At 32.9% G+C, this 22,968-nt stretch overlaps 12 protein-coding genes across 12 annotated transcripts; 7 read left to right on the top strand and 5 right to left on the bottom strand.

Annotated features, from left to right (window-relative positions):
• Window positions 1-235: 235 nt before the first annotated feature.
• DFA_12021 (uncharacterized protein) lies at window positions 236-2,913 on the top strand (the record flags this gene model as incomplete). The annotated part of the gene is made up of 5 exons (XM_004350908.1): window positions 236-252; window positions 604-1,286; window positions 1,354-1,447; window positions 1,528-1,766; window positions 1,850-2,913. The coding sequence occupies 5 exons, from the start codon at window positions 236-238 to the stop codon at window positions 2,911-2,913; spliced, it is 2,097 nt and encodes a 698-aa protein (XP_004350960.1).
• Window positions 2,914-2,983: 70 nt separating this feature from the next.
• DFA_12020 (uncharacterized protein) lies at window positions 2,984-5,447 on the bottom strand (the record flags this gene model as incomplete). Its single annotated transcript, XM_004350907.1, has 2 exons — window positions 2,984-3,474; window positions 3,566-5,447. The coding sequence occupies 2 exons, from the start codon at window positions 5,445-5,447 to the stop codon at window positions 2,984-2,986; spliced, it is 2,373 nt and encodes a 790-aa protein (XP_004350959.1).
• A 310-nt stretch (window positions 5,448-5,757) lies between these two features.
• Window positions 5,758-7,399, top strand: omt3 (methyltransferase type 12 domain-containing protein; the record flags this gene model as incomplete). The annotated part of the gene is made up of 2 exons (XM_004350906.1): window positions 5,758-6,765; window positions 6,866-7,399. 2 exons carry the CDS (start codon window positions 5,758-5,760, stop codon window positions 7,397-7,399), a joined length of 1,542 nt encoding a protein of 513 aa, XP_004350958.1.
• A 322-nt stretch (window positions 7,400-7,721) lies between these two features.
• On the top strand, window positions 7,722-9,243 carry DFA_12018 (uncharacterized protein; the record flags this gene model as incomplete). The annotated part of the gene is made up of 4 exons (XM_004350905.1): window positions 7,722-7,808; window positions 7,904-8,035; window positions 8,114-8,791; window positions 9,148-9,243. 4 exons carry the CDS (start codon window positions 7,722-7,724, stop codon window positions 9,241-9,243), a joined length of 993 nt encoding a protein of 330 aa, XP_004350957.1.
• Window positions 9,244-9,384: 141 nt separating this feature from the next.
• DFA_12017 (uncharacterized protein) lies at window positions 9,385-11,825 on the top strand (the record flags this gene model as incomplete). Its single annotated transcript, XM_004350904.1, has 4 exons — window positions 9,385-9,843; window positions 10,979-11,009; window positions 11,094-11,169; window positions 11,816-11,825. The coding sequence occupies 4 exons, from the start codon at window positions 9,385-9,387 to the stop codon at window positions 11,823-11,825; spliced, it is 576 nt and encodes a 191-aa protein (XP_004350956.1).
• Window positions 11,826-12,085: 260 nt separating this feature from the next.
• Window positions 12,086-15,407, top strand: DFA_12016 (uncharacterized protein; the record flags this gene model as incomplete). The annotated part of the gene is made up of 6 exons (XM_004350903.1): window positions 12,086-13,135; window positions 13,207-13,324; window positions 13,412-13,517; window positions 13,615-14,212; window positions 14,288-15,030; window positions 15,392-15,407. 6 exons carry the CDS (start codon window positions 12,086-12,088, stop codon window positions 15,405-15,407), a joined length of 2,631 nt encoding a protein of 876 aa, XP_004350955.1.
• Window positions 15,408-15,527: 120 nt separating this feature from the next.
• On the bottom strand, window positions 15,528-16,264 carry DFA_12015 (uncharacterized protein; the record flags this gene model as incomplete). The annotated part of the gene is made up of 2 exons (XM_004350902.1): window positions 15,528-15,694; window positions 16,126-16,264. 2 exons carry the CDS (start codon window positions 16,262-16,264, stop codon window positions 15,528-15,530), a joined length of 306 nt encoding a protein of 101 aa, XP_004350954.1.
• Window positions 16,265-16,373: 109 nt separating this feature from the next.
• DFA_12014 (uncharacterized protein) lies at window positions 16,374-16,879 on the top strand (the record flags this gene model as incomplete). Its single annotated transcript, XM_004350901.1, has 2 exons — window positions 16,374-16,529; window positions 16,571-16,879. 2 exons carry the CDS (start codon window positions 16,374-16,376, stop codon window positions 16,877-16,879), a joined length of 465 nt encoding a protein of 154 aa, XP_004350953.1.
• Window positions 16,880-16,934: 55 nt separating this feature from the next.
• DFA_12013 (uncharacterized protein) lies at window positions 16,935-17,246 on the bottom strand (the record flags this gene model as incomplete). The annotated part of the gene is made up of 1 exon (XM_004350900.1): window positions 16,935-17,246. The coding sequence occupies one exon, from the start codon at window positions 17,244-17,246 to the stop codon at window positions 16,935-16,937; it is 312 nt and encodes a 103-aa protein (XP_004350952.1).
• Window positions 17,247-17,565: 319 nt separating this feature from the next.
• Window positions 17,566-18,460, bottom strand: DFA_12012 (Short-chain dehydrogenase/oxidoreductase; the record flags this gene model as incomplete). The annotated part of the gene is made up of 3 exons (XM_004350899.1): window positions 17,566-17,851; window positions 17,927-18,328; window positions 18,408-18,460. The coding sequence occupies 3 exons, from the start codon at window positions 18,458-18,460 to the stop codon at window positions 17,566-17,568; spliced, it is 741 nt and encodes a 246-aa protein (XP_004350951.1).
• Window positions 18,461-18,999: 539 nt separating this feature from the next.
• serB (phosphoserine phosphatase) lies at window positions 19,000-20,372 on the bottom strand (the record flags this gene model as incomplete). Its single annotated transcript, XM_004350898.1, has 5 exons — window positions 19,000-19,422; window positions 19,510-19,845; window positions 19,919-19,984; window positions 20,083-20,196; window positions 20,265-20,372. 5 exons carry the CDS (start codon window positions 20,370-20,372, stop codon window positions 19,000-19,002), a joined length of 1,047 nt encoding a protein of 348 aa, XP_004350950.1.
• Window positions 20,373-20,578: 206 nt separating this feature from the next.
• On the top strand, window positions 20,579-22,561 carry DFA_12010 (uncharacterized protein; the record flags this gene model as incomplete). Its single annotated transcript, XM_004350897.1, has 4 exons — window positions 20,579-21,349; window positions 21,423-21,683; window positions 21,760-22,515; window positions 22,547-22,561. The coding sequence occupies 4 exons, from the start codon at window positions 20,579-20,581 to the stop codon at window positions 22,559-22,561; spliced, it is 1,803 nt and encodes a 600-aa protein (XP_004350949.1).
• Window positions 22,562-22,968: the final 407 nt, after the last annotated feature.

Below are 22,968 nucleotides of genomic sequence, written 5' to 3'. Positions count from 1 at the left end.
TATTATTTCATTTATTAAAAAAGTACCTTCGTAATCCATTTTTAGTGTTACTCTCTCTAATGATCTCCTTTTACTACTATTACTACTACTACTGTTTAGTACTACTACAAATGAAATGATTAGGGATCACCTATCTCCGCTCAACTTTCGTCTATCTCGTCTTTTTGTTTTGTTTTGTTTTTTTTTTGATCAATATTAATTATAAATCGATTGATTTAAATTCTTCTTTAAATCAATGTTATACACATTATAGCAAGAAGTCGAAATAATAATAATAACAATGTTTGATTGAATAGATAGTATTCGTGGTGGGGGGGGGGGGTGTACATACTACAACACCCACTACTCACCACTAACCTCTTCTTGATTATTTTTAGTTGGTTTGGTAGACCGTTACTCAATCATCATAGCATCAAATAATATATATATTATTATCCATTACCTACATTACTACATTACTACTACCTACTACTATATTGTTTTTCAAATCATTTTCTCAATAGAAAAGGAGAATATATAGAGAGACATTATGTATAGGTGCCGATACTTATCAATTATAGTAGTATTATTTTATATACCTCTTCTTATTATTACTATTATTAGTAGTAGTATTGAAAGAGTAGAATCTAGAAATGTAGTTACTGTACCAATGTACAAAAGAGACAATCAAGTTGTTTTAAAACAAAGATCAACTATCAAACATTACCATAGTCAAGATGATGACTGTGTATTATTGGATACTTCAAAATTAGAGAATACAATATATGACGACTCGACTATTCCATTGGGTGATATTGATATTGATATCGATATTGATGGTAACTCTACTACTACAACTACAACTCATACGTTACACAAGATCAATCTTCGAGGTGGAACGTCAAAATCATTTGAATACTTTATACCAGTTTGGATTGGAGACAATTCATTAAAAGAGCAACAAATGTTTATGGTACAAGTGGATACTGGAAGCACTGCATTGGCCATTCCAGGAGACAACTGTTATTTTTACAATCAAAGAAAAACAAAGTGTAAATGTGATCAAGGAGCTCTGGATGATCTCTATCAACAAGGATCATCTGCCGAAACATTATCATGTCGTTCGTCTCAGTGTAAAAGAGGCTGTAGTTTTATAACACCCTATGCCTCTCATCCAAGCACTTGTGGATTCAAAATATCCTATCAAGATGGATCATTTATTGGTGGTGATCTTGTTACAGATTATGTAACTGTTGCTGGTCTAACTGTTAAAGCAATCTTTGGAAATATGCAAGCTCAATCTCTTAGTATGTTGTATATATACTTCTTTCTAAAAGTGAACATTATTATTAACGTTTTATTTGTATTATTTAGATTTCTCTCAATCGTCGTGTCCAGCTGATCCATTTGCAGCACCAAGAAAAAGAGATGGTATTATGGGTTTATCTTATCAATCATTGGATCCAAAGTATGTTCAAACAAAATACAACTAACATATAATTTAACAATTTACTAATTAACCTTTATTATTATTTCGAATTTTCAAAGTAATGGAGATGATATATTTTCATTATTGGTAAAGACACATGAAATACATAATTCATTTTCAATGTGTTTATCAGATGAAGGTGGAATGTTGGTGTTGGGAGGAGTTGACCCAAAAATGAATTCAACCCTAATGAAATATACCCCAATCACCAATGAAAGATATTATAGTGTCAATTGTACAGGACTTAGAATAGATGGAAACAATTTAAACTCTAAAAGTTTTCAATCCATCTCAATTGGTAATACTATATCTATTAATATTCTAAATGTTGCTGACCTGATCTCTAATATTTAGTTTACTTTTTAATTTTCTCAATTTTAGTTGATAGTGGTACAACAATTATGTTTTTAAAATTAGATATATTTAATGATTTGATATATTATTTGGTTCAACATTATAGTCATTTACCAGGGATTACAACACAATCTGAATCACTTTGGAATCATCAATGTTTTACCTTGTCAGACAGACAATTGGAGAAATATCCAACCATTTCAATGGTGTTCCCCAACACGGAAGGAGGACTCTTTGAAGTGGCCATTCCACCAAATCTGTATATGATCAAGATCGATGACATGTATTGTTTTGGATTTGAAAAGTTGCCTATCAAATCTCCATACTCTGTACTGATTGGTGACGTTGCTCTTCAAGGATACAACGTACATTATAATAGAGAAGATGGTTCAATTGGATTTGCAAAAGTAACAGACAATTGTGGTATGGGTCAAGATAATAACCAATACCATGTAGAGATGATTTCAGAAGAGGTGCAAGAAAATGATTCACTCGTCGTCAAAATACATGCAATCGATGCCAATGGAAGGGACGGAGGTGCACCAAACGTCAATGTCCTCTTTGACATTGTTCAAGGCAACTGTTTGTTTGCCGAGAATCAAGCATCCAACATCTCTGTCCCATCAGATAGGTATGGAATTGTCAAGACATTATTGGAATGTAGTCAAGATCGGTCTGCCATCATTACTATTAGTGCATTTGAAAATAATAGAGTCATATCAAACAAGATTCATTTTAATCTTCAAACCGTCCCGAAATCATCAGATGGTGGTGGTGGTGGTGGTAACTATAACAGTAGAGGAGGATTTAGTTATGGATCACTCTTTGTATCTTTTATGTCAATCTTTGTGGTTGTCATCATTTTATTGGTTGCCATTGTCTCTTATTATATCAAACGAAACAGATACAGTATTCTCAGTAACAACAATATCGATCTTACAAATATTGGTCCCATTTCTCCAAGAAGTAGTAATTTAGGAGGTGGAGGATTAGGACAATCTAGTCATCAACAAATAGATATGGTCAATCTTTTAAATACTAGTCAAGGTAGTATCGAAATTAGTGATGATGATGAAGAAACAAATTATTAAAAATGACATATTCAAAATTATAATTATTACATTGTTGTCTTTTTTTTATTTCTTATTTATCTTTTTTGTTTTACATTATAATACAAGATTTTTCTTTTGGATTTAATTTACCCAAACTTCTTAATAAAGATTTTAATTTATCATGATCTGTAGCGTTGATTACCTCTGCCGGTACATATTTAACCAAACAATCAATAAGATTGTCTGATACGAATCGATGAGTTTGACTTTCCATTATATTCAATATTCTTCTAAACTTTTTAACCTTTTTTGTCTTTGGGTCTCTTTTTTCTTCTGCTTCTTTTAATTTACCAAGTTTTCTTTGTAAATAATATTCCAATAGTTCAACGTGATTCTCTTCAATCGAGTGTTTGAGATATAATACATTTAATTGATGTGCTCCTTCCATGATTAAATTTAAAATAAAGTCCGTGTGACCAAACACATAGGCCTCTTTGATCATCTCATAACTATGGCTAATCATTGAATGTTGACAAAGTGTTTTATAAAGATGAATTGATCCAATTCTACCTACAATTCTCCAACATGTTGATGAAAATCCTAATAAGTTAATCAATCAAATAATTAATAAATGAAATACATTTTTTATCTATCTTTTCTATTTCTATTTCTTTTTTCTATTTCTATTTACCTTCTTTTCTATTTTCTAAAAGATATTCTAAAGTTTCTGGATGACCACCAATAACAACTTTATCAAATATTGATGGAGAATAGAATGGTTCTGGATGCATAGCATGTATTCTCATGACTGTAGAAATATTTCCGGTGTATCCGGCATGTGCAAATATTTTGATGATAGTTGGTTCCTTTAGGGTTACTTGATTGTAAACATCGACAAAATGTTTTGTTAGAAATTCAAGTTCCCTTTGAGTGTTGCATTCAAACTCTAATTTCTTTTCACCAGTGTACAGTAGAATCATTTTCTCGAATACTGGGTAATTGTCCATTGCGATTGCCTTGCTGATGGGGATTGACAGTCCCTTTCTACTAGACTCTGATATTCTACCAAGTGAATAGTCAACTAGCTCCATATTGTTATTTCCAATTTGCAAGGCAATAGCAAATGGCAATACAGAGAGGTCAAACTCTTGCATGAGATATTTCATAATATCCACACGATTGCAATGATTGAGTGCAAACTCTGTTGCCAAAAATCCTTTTTCTCTTACGGCGATGACATGGTCTAGAGTTACCATATCACCACATTTAAGTAATTCATCAATTAAACTGGTTGGAAGAGGTTTGTACAAGTAGAATAAATAGTTCCAATACTCTTGATTTTGGATAGCCAATTTTAAACTTCTTTGAATCAAACTTTCAATAACTGAATGATTGCCATAAATAAAGGTAACCATCTCTAGATAGACTGCCTCCCATCGTAGAGATTCGTCACTAATAGCACCTGATATCGATTCGTAAACAACTTCGTATTTGATGATGGGTTCGGTATTCTCCTTTTTCAAAGCTTGTAAGATGAAATCCAATGAACGGACACGATCCTTGTTGATAATGTCAGTGTCTCGATGACGGTATCTTGAAAACAAAGCAGTTTGGTCTTGCTTTGGATTGACAGGGCTCATACTCTCCAACTTTCTAAACAATTCATAGTCATCGCCATGCAAAAAGTATAGTTCATCGAGTAGATAGACAATATCAAATGACGCAAAGGTAGTCATTAAATGTCCGAGTGTGTCTTTGCTCTTGATAAACGATGCATAGTTGGAGAGGACCTTGACAACGCGGTTTGGACTAACAAACGGGGTGATGGCGGTGATAATGTCGTGTTGTGGCTCGTCTGGGTATTTGGTGGGTTTGTACAAGTGTACTTGAATACTGTTCATCAGTGCGTCATAGTGTATATCCTTGGTACGTTTTTGAACTGGTCCAGGTGACAACTTGAACGAATCTTTCAAGTCTATTGTAACTGTAGTAAATTGGGCAGCCAATGGATTCGTCTCGGGTACCTGTGCTTGAAGGAACAGTAATACTGGCAGGTTACAGTTGGGACCTGTAGAAGCAAAGAAATAGCATTGAGAGACATCTCCAAACTCTCGTCTATGTGCATTGAATATAATCTTGAATTGGTCCAATGGTAAACCGAAACTACACAGTCTCTCGACAGCACGTTCCGTAAAAGTGAGTGTCTCCTTGCGAACGATCTTGTCAATGAGCAGCGAGATGTATCCGTGGTCGACCATCCACTCGACTCGTTTGATATCCTTGTATCTAAACGTTCTATGGATGTTACTCGATGTCATGATATCGTACACCTGGCCATTACCAGCTCGCGACGGTACCATCGCTGCACTTGGGTTCAACAACAAGTGCGACTTTCTACTACTACTCGGAAGAACGGTGTCTTGGTTGGCTTCATCGATTGCATCGTTATTGGCGTAATCTCTTTCTTGCAATAGCTTGATATGTATTAGATACACGTGTTGAATGATACATCTCAAAGTCACAATATTGTGTAATACAAGTGTCAATGGACTTTTAACTATAGTGGACGACATCTTTCTCTTCCTCCTCCTCTTTCTTCTTTTCAATAATAGTAATAATAAATATGTATGTATGCAATAAAGAGTGATGAATCAACTGCGCAGATCAATCATTCTATTTGTTTGTAGTAGTATTTGATCCTAAACTATGGTTGACCTAAAAGCTTGATGACGACACCTCCATCAAAATTCAAAGGTATTTTCGAAATTAAAAGAAATTAATTCGTCAAACACACTCGACCTAATGCTCTCTTCTCGTTTTATTCCATCTATCTTGTTTTCGTCTATCTCTCTCTCTCTATTTGTTTATACTGTACATTCGGAGATGAAAAGAGAAAGAGAAGAGGAACAAGAAGCTGGAAGAGAAACTGTTGAAACGACGACGAACATGGACACGACTACTACACCTGTAGAATCGAATGATACTACTACTACTACTACTACATCTACAACTACAACTACTACAGATAATACTTCTACAACAACTACAACTACTACACCACCAAATGAAATAAATAAGAATCATAATAATAATAATAATAAAAAGAATAATAATCATAATCATGGTAAAAAGAATAATAATAATGGTAAAAAGAAAGGAGGAGGAGGAAATAGTAAAGAAGAACAAAAGAAATGGGTAGATGTTAATTACAAGTTTTGTGAAGTAAAGGAGAAACAAGAGGTAGAGGATCATATGATTCAAAAGGAGACTAGTTGGCAAGACGTTGATTGGGATCACGTTCGTGAACAAATTGCAAGTTCGTTGGTGTCGGCCGAAACCGAATGCATGAATGACGATCAGAAATCAGAGTATGAAGAAAAGGCAATGAACTATTGGGACTTGTTCTATCACAAGAATCAAGATAAATTCTTCAAGGATAGAACCTACTTGCATATGGAGTATCCAGAGTTGAACTACTTTAATCTTACTCGTCCACAAACAACTCTCTTCTTTCACCATCTAAGAAAGAAACAACAACAACAAGAACAAGAAGAAAAAGAAAAACAAATGAAACTTAATGAATCAACTACAACGAGTACAACTACAACTTTAGATAATAGTTCAACTAATCAACAAGAAGGTGGTGAAGAAGAGAATGGTGGTAATAATAATAATGATCAAGCAGATTTACAAAGTATCAATTCAGAGGAACAAGAATTATTAAAAACAGAATGGGATTCAACACCAGAATGTACCAAACAAACTGCTAAAAAGATTGTAATGGAAATTGGATGTGGTGTTGGAAACACTGTCTTTCCACTTTTAAAACTTAATCCTGAAAAATACTTTTATGCATTTGATTTCTCTCCTCATGCTGTTAGTTTAGTAAAGGTAAATAATATATATATATATTTTGTATATTGTATATTGTATTGTATTTAACTTAATTATTAATTCTCCTTTTCCTTTTCCTTTTCCTTTTCTTTTTTAGTCACATCCATTATATAATGAAGATAGAGTAAGTGCATTTGTTTGTGATATTGCAAAGGAAGCATTACCATCAATCATTCAAGACAATTCTATTGATTTGATGATGATGGTGTTTGTATTGTCAGCCATCAGTTTTGAAAGAATGGATCAGGTCATATCGACACTCTTCAAGGCACTCAAGCCAGGAGGTATAATCTATGTACGTGACTATGGACTCTATGATATGACCCAACTCCGTTTCCTCGCCAAAAAGGGACGCAAGTTGGACCAAAACTTTTATCTCCGTAGTGATGGTACCAGAACCTATTTCTTTACGACCGAAGTATTACAAGGTCTCTTTGAAAAGGCTGGATTCACAACTCTTGTCAACAAATACGATACAAGAGAATTAAGAAATCGTAAGAGAATGATTTCAATGTACAGAGTTTGGATTAGAGGAAAATTCATGAAACCTTTGGACGAAACTACTAGTACTACAACAACAGACACTGCTACTGAGACTACCACATCGACGACTACAACTACCTCAAAATAAATAAAATAAAATAAAATTATTACGGCTATACTATAGTATATTAAATAATAATATATATATTATTAAATCAATTCTATCATTTAGAGATATTAATGTGGGATGAGGATGATTTCACCGAAAAAAAGCGGACTGAGGTCATCATTACCACATTGATGAGGATTTAAAACACACAGATAGATATAGGAGAATATAGGAGTTGAATATCGATATTCATCAGTATGAGTCATAGCTAGTAGTAGTTTAACATTTGTGGTTTGAAACAAGTATAGTGGTCATAGATCTGGTAGACTCTGATAAGAGAGATATATAAATTGTCGTCATCATGTCTTCTTGGATGTATCTAGCATTGACTTCGGCAGTTGTCGCAAAGACTGTTTCTGTTATCGAAGGAAGTTGGCGTTATATGGGTGTATGTATAGTGTATAGTAATCATCATTAATACTCAAAGAGATAGAGATAGAGATAGAGAGATCACATTTACTTAGACTTTTTTTTAAAAAAAAGGGAGCATCTATTGTATTTCATGGAGTCAAGACATATATCTTTGGAAAGTTGGTTCGAACAATTGAATATCCCGATGGTGAAATGGTATCCATCGTAGTTAGAACTAATAACATTAATAGATTGAAAAATGAAGTATGTTTATGGAAACAACACATTTAACTAGACTTGTATAGATCTAACGCTAATTGATTAATATGTTTGATTTTAAAGATTATAAAACAACAACCTGCTTTATTCCCTGGTGTAGAACTTGGTCCCTCTGATGTAAAGTATTTGGCAAGATGGACACCACCCCATTTCACAGAACAATGTAGTAAGAATAGAGATCTAAAGTGGGTAGCCGATGGAGGCGTCGTCTTTTGGAGCAGATTTGATCCAATACCAAAGAGAAATGTGACACTCGATGTCAAGGACAAGGAGTTGATTAAATTGGACCAGGCAATCAGCTTTGTCACAAAGATGGGCAGAGAGGCACCGATGGACTCTCCCACCAACCAAAAATTGACAGAACCACAAGAGAACGCCCTCATCGACCTTCTTTTGGAAAAGGACGACGGTGTTTTAGCACTACATAGAAACTTTAACAGTAGACCTGCTCTATTTAAACATCACGCACTACGTTATTTGACTACCAAGGGCAAAATAATCGATCCTGTCCTAGTAGATTTTCTATCAAGTGATCAAAAACAACAACAACAACAAACTAATACTGTATCTGCTACATCCTCTACAACTACTACCACTGCCTCTACTAATCAACAAAAAGAAAAGGAAAAAGAAAAAGAAAAAGAAAGAGAAAGAGAAAGAGAAAAGGAGAAATTGAATCAACAACAAACTTTACAACAATCACCAACCAATCCTCCATCACCACATGAATTAACAAATACTGTATAAATAATAATAATAATATAATAATAATAATAATAATAATAATAATAATAATAAAGTAATAATAGACAATGAAATGAAATGAACCTCCGAGGAGAGTTGACGAGAAATAATGATAAAGCAGGTGTGGGTTTGCAGATTTAATTATTGAAAATGTAAAACAAACACTCTACCATACCACCCACAACCAAACAAACAAACAAACACATAATAATATCAAAATCTTATATGGTGGGTAGGCGGTTCTATAGATTCTAACCCTAGATTCATACTCTTCAACAACATGTTGTTATCATTATTATTATTGTAATGTTAAATTATAATTCCTACCCTTTTTATATTAAAATCATAGCTAGCTATTAGGACAACAAAAAGAAGGGACAGACAGAGAAAGACAACATCCATCCATCCATCCATCCTTCCTTCTATCATTCCCACCAACCAAGAAATAATAATTAAAACTTGTACATTTTTGGTAGTTGTACAATCTGATAAAGTCATTTCCGTCATCATCATTATTACTATTCATTTCCACATTTATCCATTGTTATATATTTACATATATATATATATATAATAATCCACATTAAAAAATGGATACATATGATGATCATCATAATAATGAAAAACAACCATTAATAAGTCCAAACAATAATCGCAATAATAACTATCCCTCTGATTCTAGTAATCATTCATCTCCCCATAATAATAATAATAAAACTAAAATGTCTGATCCTGTATCACTTGAGAAAACCGAACAGCCAGGTCAACAACAGCAACCACAACAACAAGGACAAGAACAAGGACAACAAGGACAACAAAATAATCCACCTCCACAACAAGGACAACAAGGACAACAAAATCCACCTCAATACCAACAACACCAAAATCCTCCACCATACAATCCACAATTCCATTATTATTCTTATCCAAATAATCCACCACCTCAAGGTGGACATGCCGATCCCAATGTAATCTATGTGGTTGAAGATCATAGTGGCCATCATCATCACCTCAGTCATCGTAGTTCAGATCTATTCTGTTCTATCATTGTATTTATCATTGGTTTCTTTATCTTTCCCATCTGGTTGATTGGTATTCGTTTCAGAAATTCGCACAGCATAGTTGCTAAAATCCTTGGTATTACTAGTGTCATCCTATTTACCATGTCTGTCATTTCACTGATTATCATTCTAGCTTTAATTCGCCATTAAGAATAATAATAATAATAACTCTTAATTAATTATTCGCTCCCCAAATCCATATACAACTCACAACAACAACAAACAACAACAACTATGATATAATAACTTTTATGCGAATAGCATCTCTTGTATTATATAATGGATCTCCATTTATTAGAAATTCTCTTCCAATCTAACCTACTGACTTACTACTATATATATTATTTATACATTTGATTGATGATGTCATGGCATGGTCGTAGTAGTTATCATCAAAAACAGATAAATAAATAAATAACAACCTGCGAGTTGGAAAAGGAAGAAGAGGATTAATATTATTAGACCAACAACAATAACAACAAATTTTGACTTAAGTACTTCTTATTTATCCGTTAACAAACACACATTACATTATTATCGACAGTATAAGACAATGTTGGTTGGGATTTTCCTTACTTCTTAAAAATAGATCATTTCATTTGATTTTTGACGATGATTTAATCGCGATGCGAGGTTGTTGTGAAGTGTTAATCGACATTGTCCTTAAGGATTTTTTGTCCTGTGGCTTCAGCTTTTGCCTTTTGATGAACGGATAATTTTCGTTTAATATTGAGTGATTCAGTGCACGGATAGAGACAAACCCCTTCCCCATTATCGCATCCATAGTTACGATCATCCCCCTATTGTTCCACAACATCATCGTCGTTGTTGGTAATAAACACAATCATAATCCTCTCATTAAAAAATCTTGTCACTTGACTCTCTGTCCGTTGTGGGGCTCACATTAATTAGAGAAGAAAGAAAGCCTCCTCTCCTTCAATCTTGAGTTCAACAACAACAAAGTTTAGATTCATTCACAGCTCATTGTTTAAATTATTTATTATTATTATTACATACATATATAACAAAGAGATAGAGATAGAAAGGAGAGATCAAATCACTTTTAAAAAGCCACCAACTTCTTCGATATCGATCTGTCTATATCGCTTACTTTTAATTTTAGGTTTCATTGCAATTTTCATCATATCATTGTTGTGTGTGTGAGTTGTGTGTGTTGTACATACCTGCATTGGGGGTGTATTTGAATTGAATTAATTGGAACTGATTCCTTTAAATAGACCAAAGAACCAATCTTTTTTCAACTTACAATATCCCACACTTAACTGAATCGCCACAACAACAACAACAGCAAAGGTAGTCATTATTCATCGGTCATAATCATCCACAACAAGCAGCAAAGATTTTAACATCACATCCTCATAGTTTGTGTTAGTTTTATTTATATAATTATTATTTATTTTTGTAACATATATTTATTTATTTATTTATTTATTCGTCGGCAAATCTAACCAATCGCGTTGACTTGTCTAAAAACACATCCATCCACACTCTCCTCATTTTTTGATTATAATCAGAGGTTTCCGTTGGGGCCATACCATTTTTTTTTTTTAAAAACAAACAAATACAGCGCGCAAGAATAACAGCACTGCAAGAAGAGTCACATTCTTTGAATTTATGTGTACAAAGATAGACTAGACTCGTCGTATTACAACAATTAGAGGCAACAAACAAAACATAACATAGACAAACCCAACAGACAGAGAACCACTCAATCAAACCAAACCACCAGACAGATATTTTCTGAAGTGTACACTGAAAAAAACAACCACAAGAGAGAGAGAGATAAACAATCAAACAATCAAACAATCAAACAATCAAACAAACAATATAACTAGCACTTTTCTTCTATCGATTGACACACACCCATAGGTGTACTGCACACGCACACAAGTCAAACCATCATCATCACTAAATAATAATAATAATAGTATTTTTATAGAACAGAATAATAATAATAGTTATCATTATATAATTATATTCAAGATTAATAATAGTGTAGATTGATAACTAATAGAACAAACAACAACAACAACAACAACAAGTTAAATGTTATGTTATAGAGTCAAGGAGATATATATTAGATAAACAAAATTTGGATTATAATTAATCAATCAATCGATATAAATAGATAAATATTAGATCAAGATAGATAGAGAGTGAGAGAGAGAGAGAGAGAAAACAACCAATCATGAACGAAATAACAAATAAGATGAATTACTTGTTATCAAAGTTCATTGATGCCAATCCATCGAGTGACTTTGTGTATGGTTCAACACCGGATCGACAGCAAAATGGAGGAGGTGGAGGAGGATCGAGTAGTAGTAATGGAGGACATAGTAATGGTGGATCACCAAAACTGTTGACTGGAAGTGGCGGTATCGCCAGCAAAGATGGTACGATAAAGAAGATAAAGTACAAAAACTGGTGTGCCAATGTAGAACGAAAGTGCCACTCGATCGTCATTGCTCTGCCTTCACTCGACTCGCTGTCATCGTCAGACGACAAGAAAAAGGAAAAGGCCTGTGGATCACTGGTCAAAGTGACCGGATTACTTGGAGAACTTGGCACTCTACTGGACATTGTAACATATAGACCATCCAACAAGGGCGCCGCACCCATAGACGGGGCACAAGCCTCACAAAACAATACCGATCAACTTTTATCGACGTCACCACCATCTTCATCCTCTTCCTCTTGTACAGTACCACCACTTCCAACCAAACAAAATAGTAATTCCAATCTACATAGTCTTGCCTCTGCATCATCATCATCATCGGATGGCAAGGATTCAACAAGTTCTGCGGCACCACCACTTCCTCTACTCCCAACCAAAGATAGAGAATCTAGTATTGGACGTGGTGGTAGAACCATGGGTGACAGTTCATTAGGTGGTAGTAGCCAAAGTGAAAATAACAGTAGTAGCAGTGGAAAGGAATCCAAATCAACTACTCGTGCTGTAGCAACATCGTGTCGTGACTCTATGCTTGGTATTTGGGGTGCACTTGTTCCATTTGTCGAAAAATTCTATACCATTGACAAGGATCTTTCGGCCTTTTACAATGTTATTCTACAGATTTCAAGACGAAAAGAATTTGATACACTCATGTCTCCAGCGTTTGATCCTCTCACCTTTAAACCTTGGTCCAACGATGTTATTTTAAAATATCGTACCAAATTGTATAAAACATTTTCATTTGTTGGAATGGCAATCTCTACCACTCCATTTTTAAGTGTAGCATTAACTCAATTTTGTTCAAAGGTAAGAAAATAGAAAGAAGAGAAAACAATCATGATTTATAATCAATATTAATATTAATCTTTTTGTTTTAGTTTATTGCAACCGCATTTTTTAGAATACCAAAAGTTGCCAAGGTAATATTAGAAGCTTTAGTACCACCAGAAACTGAAATCACTGATATTATATCATATTATCCATGTCCTCAAATTTGTAAGTAAAAAAAAGAAAAGGAAAAGAAAAGAAAAGAAAAGTAAAAGTAAATTGATAGTTGTATTTACATTTTTATATAATATTTAGTAAAACATTTAAATGTAGTTGGAGAAAGACCAGATAAATCACCATTCCATCCACTTTTAATGCAATTTGATAATATTGAAAAAGAATTGGATATTGTTCCTCATGGGTATGAAACAAAAAGAAGAAGAAGAAGAAGAAGAAGAAAGAAATATTTTGTTTGAAACAATATTAACTATTAATATTTATTTTATTTTCTATTCTAGATGGATTGATAATTTAGCAAGAAAAGAGAATTTATTTTTTATATTTTTAAGAGAATGGGTAGGAATTTGTAAATATGTAATGGGAGACAATGTAGATATGAAGATTATTCCAGGGTTCTTTACGTTGACCTATGCATTACTTCATGAGATCAAGACTAGAGACCAAGTGGTTCCTCCACAATTCAAGACGACACCAGCTTTGGAAGCTCACTTTGCACTCTTGTCGGTCAGTCACAACGATACGGCCATGCTCGACAGTTTTATTAAAATCATATTCCTCAAGACATGTGTATTTGATTTGGTGTTGGTAGCATCGACACTTGGTATAGTAGAGGCTTGGATAAAAGAGTACGGTGTGCTCCCCGATACCTTTGACATTGACTTTTTCTGTGCCGGGGTAGACAGTATCATCGCCGCCGACCACCACCAAGTCGTCATTCGTCTTCTCAACCTCATCTACAACACATCTGACTGTTTCCAAGGAAGTATGCGTCAAGTCCTCTTTAGAGATTTACTTTTACACAAATACTTTTATCATTTGTTCCTTCATTGGGATCAACCTGTTAGAAATGCTTATCATCATATTTTATTATATAGAGTAAGTTGGAAAAATAGAAAAATATATAAGAAAAACAAAAACAAAAACATACATATTAATTTATTTATTTTTTAGATGGTTAGAATTAAAAGATCATCATTACATCAATCAGGATTTTCAATTGGTGAATTTAGTAAATTGACACATAATAATACTGCTACGACCAAATATTCATTGTCTCCGACCAAGTACCCAGACAAGGATGAAAAGAATAATGATCACAGCTACAATTCATCGAGTCGATTAGCATCTTCTACGGCATCGATCAAACAACCAAAATCACCTCGTAGCGTTGGATCCCCTTCATCGTCACTGTCAACATCACCTCAACCACAATCACCTTTATCCTCAAGTGGAACCAAAAAGATTCCACCACCAGTCCCACCAAGAAGCAATTTAAATTCATCCTCCAATAGTAATAGTAGTAGTAATAATAATAATAATCATCAATTGTCGATTCCAACAATAGAAGAACCAACTGATATCAATGGAGGATCTACTAGTCCACTTAAAAATAGTTATGGTGATGATGCAGAACCATGTTCGCCACGTCTTGCACCAGAAACATTTGAAAAGTACAACAAGGAGTTTTCTATTGATTTGGAATTGTTTATGGAGATTGAAATCTATCAGAAAAAGGTGACTGATCAATTCCGTCAACCAGAACTCCGTTTCCACGATCCAAAATTATCAAATTATGTAGCTGCTTCACTCTCTGAATTCAAGACCTACATTGCCATTGGCAACCAAGCAAATGCAACTCCACCAAAGATTATCCCACTCATGTACCAAGGTCCGACTCAACTCAATTTAAATAAGTTTGATTAAATTTAATCTTATAAATAACAATAATAATAATAACAAATAATTAATTAATAATAATAATAAATAATAATAATCATATCATAATAATAATAGCAATCTTATATATATTATAATAATAATAATAATAATAATTCTCACAAAACATTCCTCGCGCTGCAATGAAACAACAAAAAAAAACAAAACACAATCAATCAATCAATCAATCAATCATAAAGAAATATTGGTTATGTTGTATCTAGACAGCTATCTTCTTGTATCTTATCATTTATATCTTCTTTGAATAGTTTTAGGAATGATAATAAAAATAATAATAATAATAATAATAATATTTATTTCAACTTTTATTTATTTTAGAGTAAAAATGATTTGATTTTTATTTATTTATATATATGTACATCAAAACAATGAAATCTAAAACAATAATGATGGTGATCATCCTTTTTTCAAGGGTTAAAAGGAGATGATGATGATGATGATAAGTAGTAGAATATCACACAAGTTCATCACCAGCAACTTTGTTGGCACCTAGTGATGTTTGAGTGGTAAATGCATCTTGGAAATTGAATCCATTAGTGTTGGTACTGTTGGTACTAGTGTTGTTGGTAGCTGATGACGAGTATCCACCAGTTTGGATTTGGGAGAGGTTGGCTAAGTGTTCTAAAAAAAATTAAAAAAAAATTACACAAAATCAATTAACATGTAATTTAAATAAATAAAACCACTTACTGAATAACATTTTGAAATATAGATGAAAGAATAATAATTTATTGAATTGGATTGATTTTATACTTGATGGTCAAAGCCAAACACATCTTTGTGGCATGACTAATCTTGCTTTTTTTTGTTGGCTTTTTTACCCACGCTAGATTCCGGAGATTTCAAATACCAAAGATGTATCCGGACAACGATCTGTGGGTCATCCCTCCTATGGGTTAGGTTTTAACCTACCCAGGAAATTAATGATATTATTTAGATTTAATTCAACTCCCTGTATGTAAGTGTAATTCTTGTACCTGAAGTTGAAATCAAATATTTGATAAAGGGATTTCTGAGTTCGTCGGAAGATATTTTTTTTTGATGAACCTCACCACGCATTTTTGATTGTGAGAGCTCTGCTGGTCGGAGACCGACTGAACGATTTTTTACTATGAGGAAAAGAGGCTGAGGATCTATAAATCGGTCAGTCACCTGTCTATATAATGGACCTCTCCCAGCCTCTCCTTTCATTTCAAATCATCAACCAACAACCTTTTAACTCTCTCAACAACTATCAACAAATAACTACCCTAGTAATAATATTTATATTTAAACATAAATATCCCTTCCCTCGCCTAAAATGTTCAAATCTGATACTGGAATTTCTTGTTGTGTATTTCCACCTGTCCACCTAGGCCGAATCATTGCCCGTGCTGCCCTTACCTCGGTCCTCACTACTCAACGTGCTCCACCCATTTCCATGTCCCAAATGCTTGTCAACCAGTTGGCCACCGAAGTTAGAATGATGTGCCTTTACCTCGAATACTCTGTCAAAAGAGACCTCATTCTGTTCAAGTTATCTGTCAAACGTCAAATATCCAATTTCGTAAAGATTTTTGTGATACCATCAATGTCGTTGCAGGAACCATTATTTATACCATTGAAATAGCCAACAAGAGTATTCACCAATCAACACAATCTATTAAAACAACTATTAAAAGTCATTTTAATAATAACAACAATAATAATACAAACCCATTCATTAATAATAATAATAATAATAATAATAATAATAATAATAATAATAATAATAATAATAATAATAATAATATTAACGGTGTTAACGGTGTTAATCGTCGTAGATAAAGATATCTGTAGTTGTAAATAAAATAAAAAAGAATATAAAAGATCTATTGTATAATTAAAATTCCTCTAGTTTAATGACATCGTATGCAACTGTTTCATAGGGATGAGATAGTTTGAGTGTTTGAACAGCGTGTTTGATAAGTGAATCTTCAACTACCATTTCTACTTTGTATTCTTCTACAACTTCAATGATATTCTCTTTACCTATAAAAGGTGTTGCACCGGGCAATGCACGAAACTGTCCTTGACCTTTGAATTCAAAGCAACAAGAATCATAGTTTCCTATTTTACCTGCACCCATTGCAAACAATGCTTTCTTTACTGTCAGTAGATGTGTCTCTGGTACAAAAAAACATAACTTGTACATGATTGATTGATTGATTGAATACAATGTGATTCTTATAGTTCTTTTTTATATCTCTCTTTAAACTCGAAACGTATCTGTAAACTCATTGCAACCAAGTTGTAATCGAGTATCTCTTGAAACGAAAAATTACAAAAATAAAATAAAAAAATAAAATGAAATGATTGTTTTTAAACATCCCTGAACATCATGATGCAATTCCAAAAATAAATAAATATTAATATTAATAAAATTTTACTTTTTTTTTTATCAAATCATTATTATTTTATAACTATGGTTGGTAGTCCAAGTCTTTTATTTTATATAAATTATACAGGGCCCGTTAGCCATTTTGTTTGGTTGGAGCAATAACCAATTCTCTGAGATTGACTTCTTGTGGAAGATCATAAATGAATTTACAAGAGGTGGCAACGTGGACGGCATCCATTGACTTTCCTCCCATGGTTTGTTTCCAAGCTTTGTAACCTTCGATAATCGAGTCATTGGAAGTGTGACCAAGAAGTTCAGTCTCGGCAGCACCTGGTGCAACCACAGACACACGTACATTGGTAGCACATACCTCTTCTCTTACTGTCTCTGAAATTGCATGTACTCCAAATTTAGTTCCGCTAAATATTTAAAGTTTAATTAATCATCAATCATTTCACATTTTTTATAATTAATATAAATATATTTATACATACCAATAAGCAGCATGATTACCAAAAGCTTTTCTACCAGCAACAGAAGAGATGTTGATGATGGTACCAGAGTTTCTAGCCATCATATCTTTGAGAACAATCTTCATTCCATTCATAACACCTAAAACATTGACATTGAGCATCTCTTGCCATTCCTTTGGATCTTGATCCCATACCTTTTCAAGCTTCATGACACCAGCATTGCCAATCAATAGATCGGTTGGTCCGTAGACTGCTTCAGCATCTCTGACGGCATCTTCGAATGCCTTGTAATCGGTGACATCTACTTTAGTGCAAATGGTATTTGGCAAGTTCAATGCTTGCATAAGTTCAAGTCGACGAGCAACAAGCAATAGAGGGTGACCAGCTGCAGAGAATAACTTTGCAAGTTCAACACCAAATCCACTATAGTTAGACAGAAATACATATTAATATCTCTAAATAATAACCCTTTCCTTCAAAGTTGCTAACATAACAAACATACCTTGAGGCACCAGTAATGACTACCAATTTCTTTATTAAAGTTGCTGGATCCATTATTATTACTATCTTTTATCTTTTATCTTTTATCTTTTGAACAAACAACTAATGACAATGAAAGAAATCATGGTTCAAATCTATGAAATTTATAGGCAAGATATTAATATCTGCAGAATAACAGAATAAAAAAAAAAGTTATTCAATTTCGTTTTGGGATTTTTTTGCTGCATAGAACATGTTCACCGTAGTTCTTCATAGAAGCTTCTGCTTCTATCTATCTATCTATATCTAGATATCTTTGTGCTTGCTTGTTCTATACATCTGATTGATTCTTATATTTATCTCTTTATAGAATGATCATATGAACAAACGAATGAAAAGAAAAAGATCTTCAAAGACCACAGAAACAAAAAATCAAATATTTGTTTATTTACTCTCCACCCTATAGTCTATCATTCATGACAATCATTTGGTCTTTAAACATGGTCGACCATGTTCACCAACCAAAATGTTGGTTAGTTATTTTCGAAATGAATAATGTACTATTGTAGTTTTTTTTTTTTATTTAGAATAATTTAAATCAAGTGATAGCACATTTATTCAATTATAATTAGATTATTTTTAATAGATAGATCATTTTTATATTGATCTATTAATGTTTGGTATTGTGGAATTGAGTGTACAGATTTTGTTATTAATTCCTTGTTTTGGAAACCATCTAGTATATCGGAATCTTTGATATCTTTGTAATTTGGTAGATAGATACAAAGTGTTGAAAGAGGTGTAAACGTGATATGGTAGGGTGTAGCTGCCTTTAAAATACTCTTGGCGTGGTAGGCAATACCCAAATCTGAATATTGTACCATAAGTTTATCGTTTGATCCGTCACCCATCGAGACGGTATGTTTTTGTTCTAGTCCATTCAATTCTGTCAATTTCTCTAACAATGCCTTTTTCATTTGTCCATTTACAATTGATCCAATTACTTTACCTGTTAATTTATTATCAATTATTTCCAACTAAACAGAAATAGTAGTAGTGGTTAATTATAAAAGTACTGTGATGTGACGTTCTGATCGTTGTTTGTGTCTATGTATTTTACTTACTTGATTTGAAAATACATAATCAAAACCTAATCTTGAACCAATACGATATGAATAATAAGTAAATCCTCCCGATACAAGAGCAACCTTGAATCCAAGATATTTTAATGTTTTAATGAGTGTATAGGCACCGGCATTCAATTCAATCTTTTCCCAAACCATTTCCAATTGTTCACATGTCATTCCTTTGAGGAGATTGAGACGCTCTCTCAATGCTTCATCAAAGTTGTAGTGTCCTTCCATTGCCTTTTTAGTAATCTCTGATACCTTGTCTGATACTCCCATGATAACTGCCATTTCATCAATACATTCATTCTTTATAATACATGAATCCATATCCTAAAATAAATAATAAATATATTAATTACATTAACCAAAAGAGAGTGAGTGGATGTTCATATTATATATTTACAAAAGCAGCCAATTTTCTTTGATTTCCATAATGATTATCATTATTAAAATAGAAATCTATTGATTTCTTCAAACAAGATGAAACAAACAAACAAACAAAAAAAAGAAACAAGGTTAGTAATTATTAACATTAATCAAGAGTAACTCTGTCTGTTATCTTCTTACATTGTCTAGATAATCATGAAATTGTTTTGATAGTTGACCATCATCATGACTAGTTCCTTGATAATTGAATTTATATACATTGATATTATAACTATTGTTTGATAAATCATCAACCTATAGATAGATATAGACATGTCAGTAAATGGTTCAAAGTTAGTTCACTTGATGATTATAATACACACAGCACTTGTTTTCTTTAGATTAAATTTATTTAATAAATGATCAAAGTGTAATTGATGATCAATTTGATTAGATCTATCTGATACTAATACTAATGTATATCCACTCATTCTTATTACTAGAGTTGCAACTATATATCTGTGTATCTGTGTTAATTGATTAAAAAGGAAATAAACTTTAATTTTGCATCGGGAATTTTTCTCCTTTTCGTTTTAGAAGAACTTCACTTCTTGATCAAAGAGAGAAGAGATAATGAATACACATTATTTTAATAACAAGAATAAGAAAGAATAAGAAAGAATAAGAAAGAATAATAATGGATAGAGTTATAACATTTCTAGATATATATAGAATATCATATATAAGAAACAAAGTGTTTTGGTTGATGGAGAATGAATTATATAAAACTGAAAAGAAGTTATTTAATCATCAAACTCTAAAATCAAATACTTTTATCAAAGGAAAGCAATTGATTAAACTATCATCAATTGTATTGTTTCAGAAATATGCACTGCCATGGGACTTTATCAAACACTATATACCAAAAGAAACATTGGGATCATTGGACTTGAAATGTCGATCAAAAATGATTAATGGTTATATTTGTCATCCCAATGCAACATTGGAGACACTCATTCATCTATTGGATTGGTCACCAGACTTTATTTATGATGGTTCAACAACTGAAATCATGTTGGGTAATGGGAATTACGAGATGACATTATACTTGGCTCAAAGATTGACACAACAACAATTGAATATCGACGTTTACTCTTTAGAGAGTGTTTGTAAGTCTGGTAGTAATCAATCAATTGAATTGGCTAGATGGTTGATCGAGACCTACCCCAAATTTGAATGGCAAGGTGAATTAATCGATAGTGCGTGTATTGGAGGCAACTTGGAGCTTGTTAAATGGTTGGACAATAACAAAAGTATTAACGTTACTAGTACAATTCGAGCTATTGATTCGGCTGCTCGTTTCGGTTATTTAGACATTATAAAGTATCTTTATACCAACGGGACTAAAAAATGTTCTGATCAAGCAATTATTCAAGCTACTATTAATGGTCATCTTGATATTGTAAAGGTATGAATGATAAATCAAATGAATCAATCAAATATAATATAATAATTAATTAATTAATCATTATTATATTTAGTTTATAACTGAAAATTGTGGTCAAAACAAAATTACAAATCACGCATTTATAGCTGCAATATTAAATGATCGATTAGATATTTTACAATACCTACAAGATAATGCACCTTCTGGTATTGCTTATACAGTTGATGCAATGCGTACAGCTACGGGTAGGGGCAACTTTGAAATGATTAAATGGCTGCATAAAAATAGAACTGAACGTTTCCCAAAACATTCTATCCAAAATGCAGCTGAAAATGGTCATTTTGAAATTGTACAAGTAAGTATACAATGAAATATTAATCAACCAATTATATTATAGATATATATTAACATATACCTTATTGTTTTAATAGTTTTTGGTTGAGGATGGAATAGAATGGTCAGGTCAAGCAATAATAGAAGCTGCAAGTAATTCACATTTTAATATTGTCGAGTATCTATTCCAAAAAAGAAAAGAAGGATTTAAATCAATCGTTGTTCCAATTGATAGTATTGCAAAAAATGGACGGTTGGATATAATTCATTATCTTGAAGAGAATCAAGTGGAACTTTCGACGACCAATAGTCTGTATTTGGCTGCTTCAGCAGGTCATATAGAGGTAGCTAAACATTTGATGGAGAAGAAGTATGACACTTATTTTACACACTTGTTGGCTGCCGCCGCTCACAACGGTCATTTGGATATGGTTAAATATCTACATGACCATATTGAAAGGTTGGATTATCCATACGCCCCTCTCAACTCGGGCTCGGCACAGGGTCATATCGAGGTGGTCAAGTTCCTTCATTCGGCAGGCTACAAAGGTACAAAATTTGCAATGGAAGATGCCGCAAAAAACGGGCACTTGGAGGTGGTACGCTTTCTAAATGAGCATACAACCGAAGGAATGGTGATCGATGCAATGAGAAAAGCAGCAAAAGAAGGACATCTCTCGGTGGCACAATATCTGTTTCAGTACACTACAGAAAGTGATAATGCCTGTGATGAGACTACTTTAAAAGAAACATTAGAAAATGGGTATTTATCAACTGCCCATTTTCTCTTTAATAATAACAACAATCGTGTTTATCCACATGATTCCAAAGTTGAATGTCAAATAAATAGAATAGTTTATTATTGATATAAATATATATATATAGATAGATAGGTTATAAACTAATATTAGTGGAATGATTGTTGTTATTGTTGTTTGTTGTTGATTCATTATTTACTTACCTTTTGAATTTTGTTTCAACAAGACAAGTGGGATTGGGTGATGACAGTAGTATGAATCTGAATCACTGCTAAGATCTTGTAATTCTTTTAAAATACAACCCCCAAAGATACCACTGCCTCGACAGACACATCCGACGTGGTAAGTGGTCGATGAATGTTTGTCATCCTGTTTGTCACCATCCCTTGTATCATGACAATGTAAATCATCAGTCATACAAAGCAAAGAAGTTCTCTAGATGTGCGGGCACATACTTTACATGATGCCTGCTTGCGATAAATAAATGGTTTGGTACAATCACTAGATACTCCTAACCATTGGTGGAATTTTTTGCAGTTGTTTTAATAA

Source organism: Cavenderia fasciculata (genome assembly GCF_000203815.1).
Source record: "Cavenderia fasciculata unplaced genomic scaffold Scf_EUAJFUG02HR96I-5, whole genome shotgun sequence".
NCBI classification, from domain to species: domain Eukaryota; phylum Evosea; class Eumycetozoa; order Acytosteliales; family Cavenderiaceae; genus Cavenderia; species Cavenderia fasciculata.
This window is presented reverse-complemented; position numbering and strand designations above follow the sequence as displayed.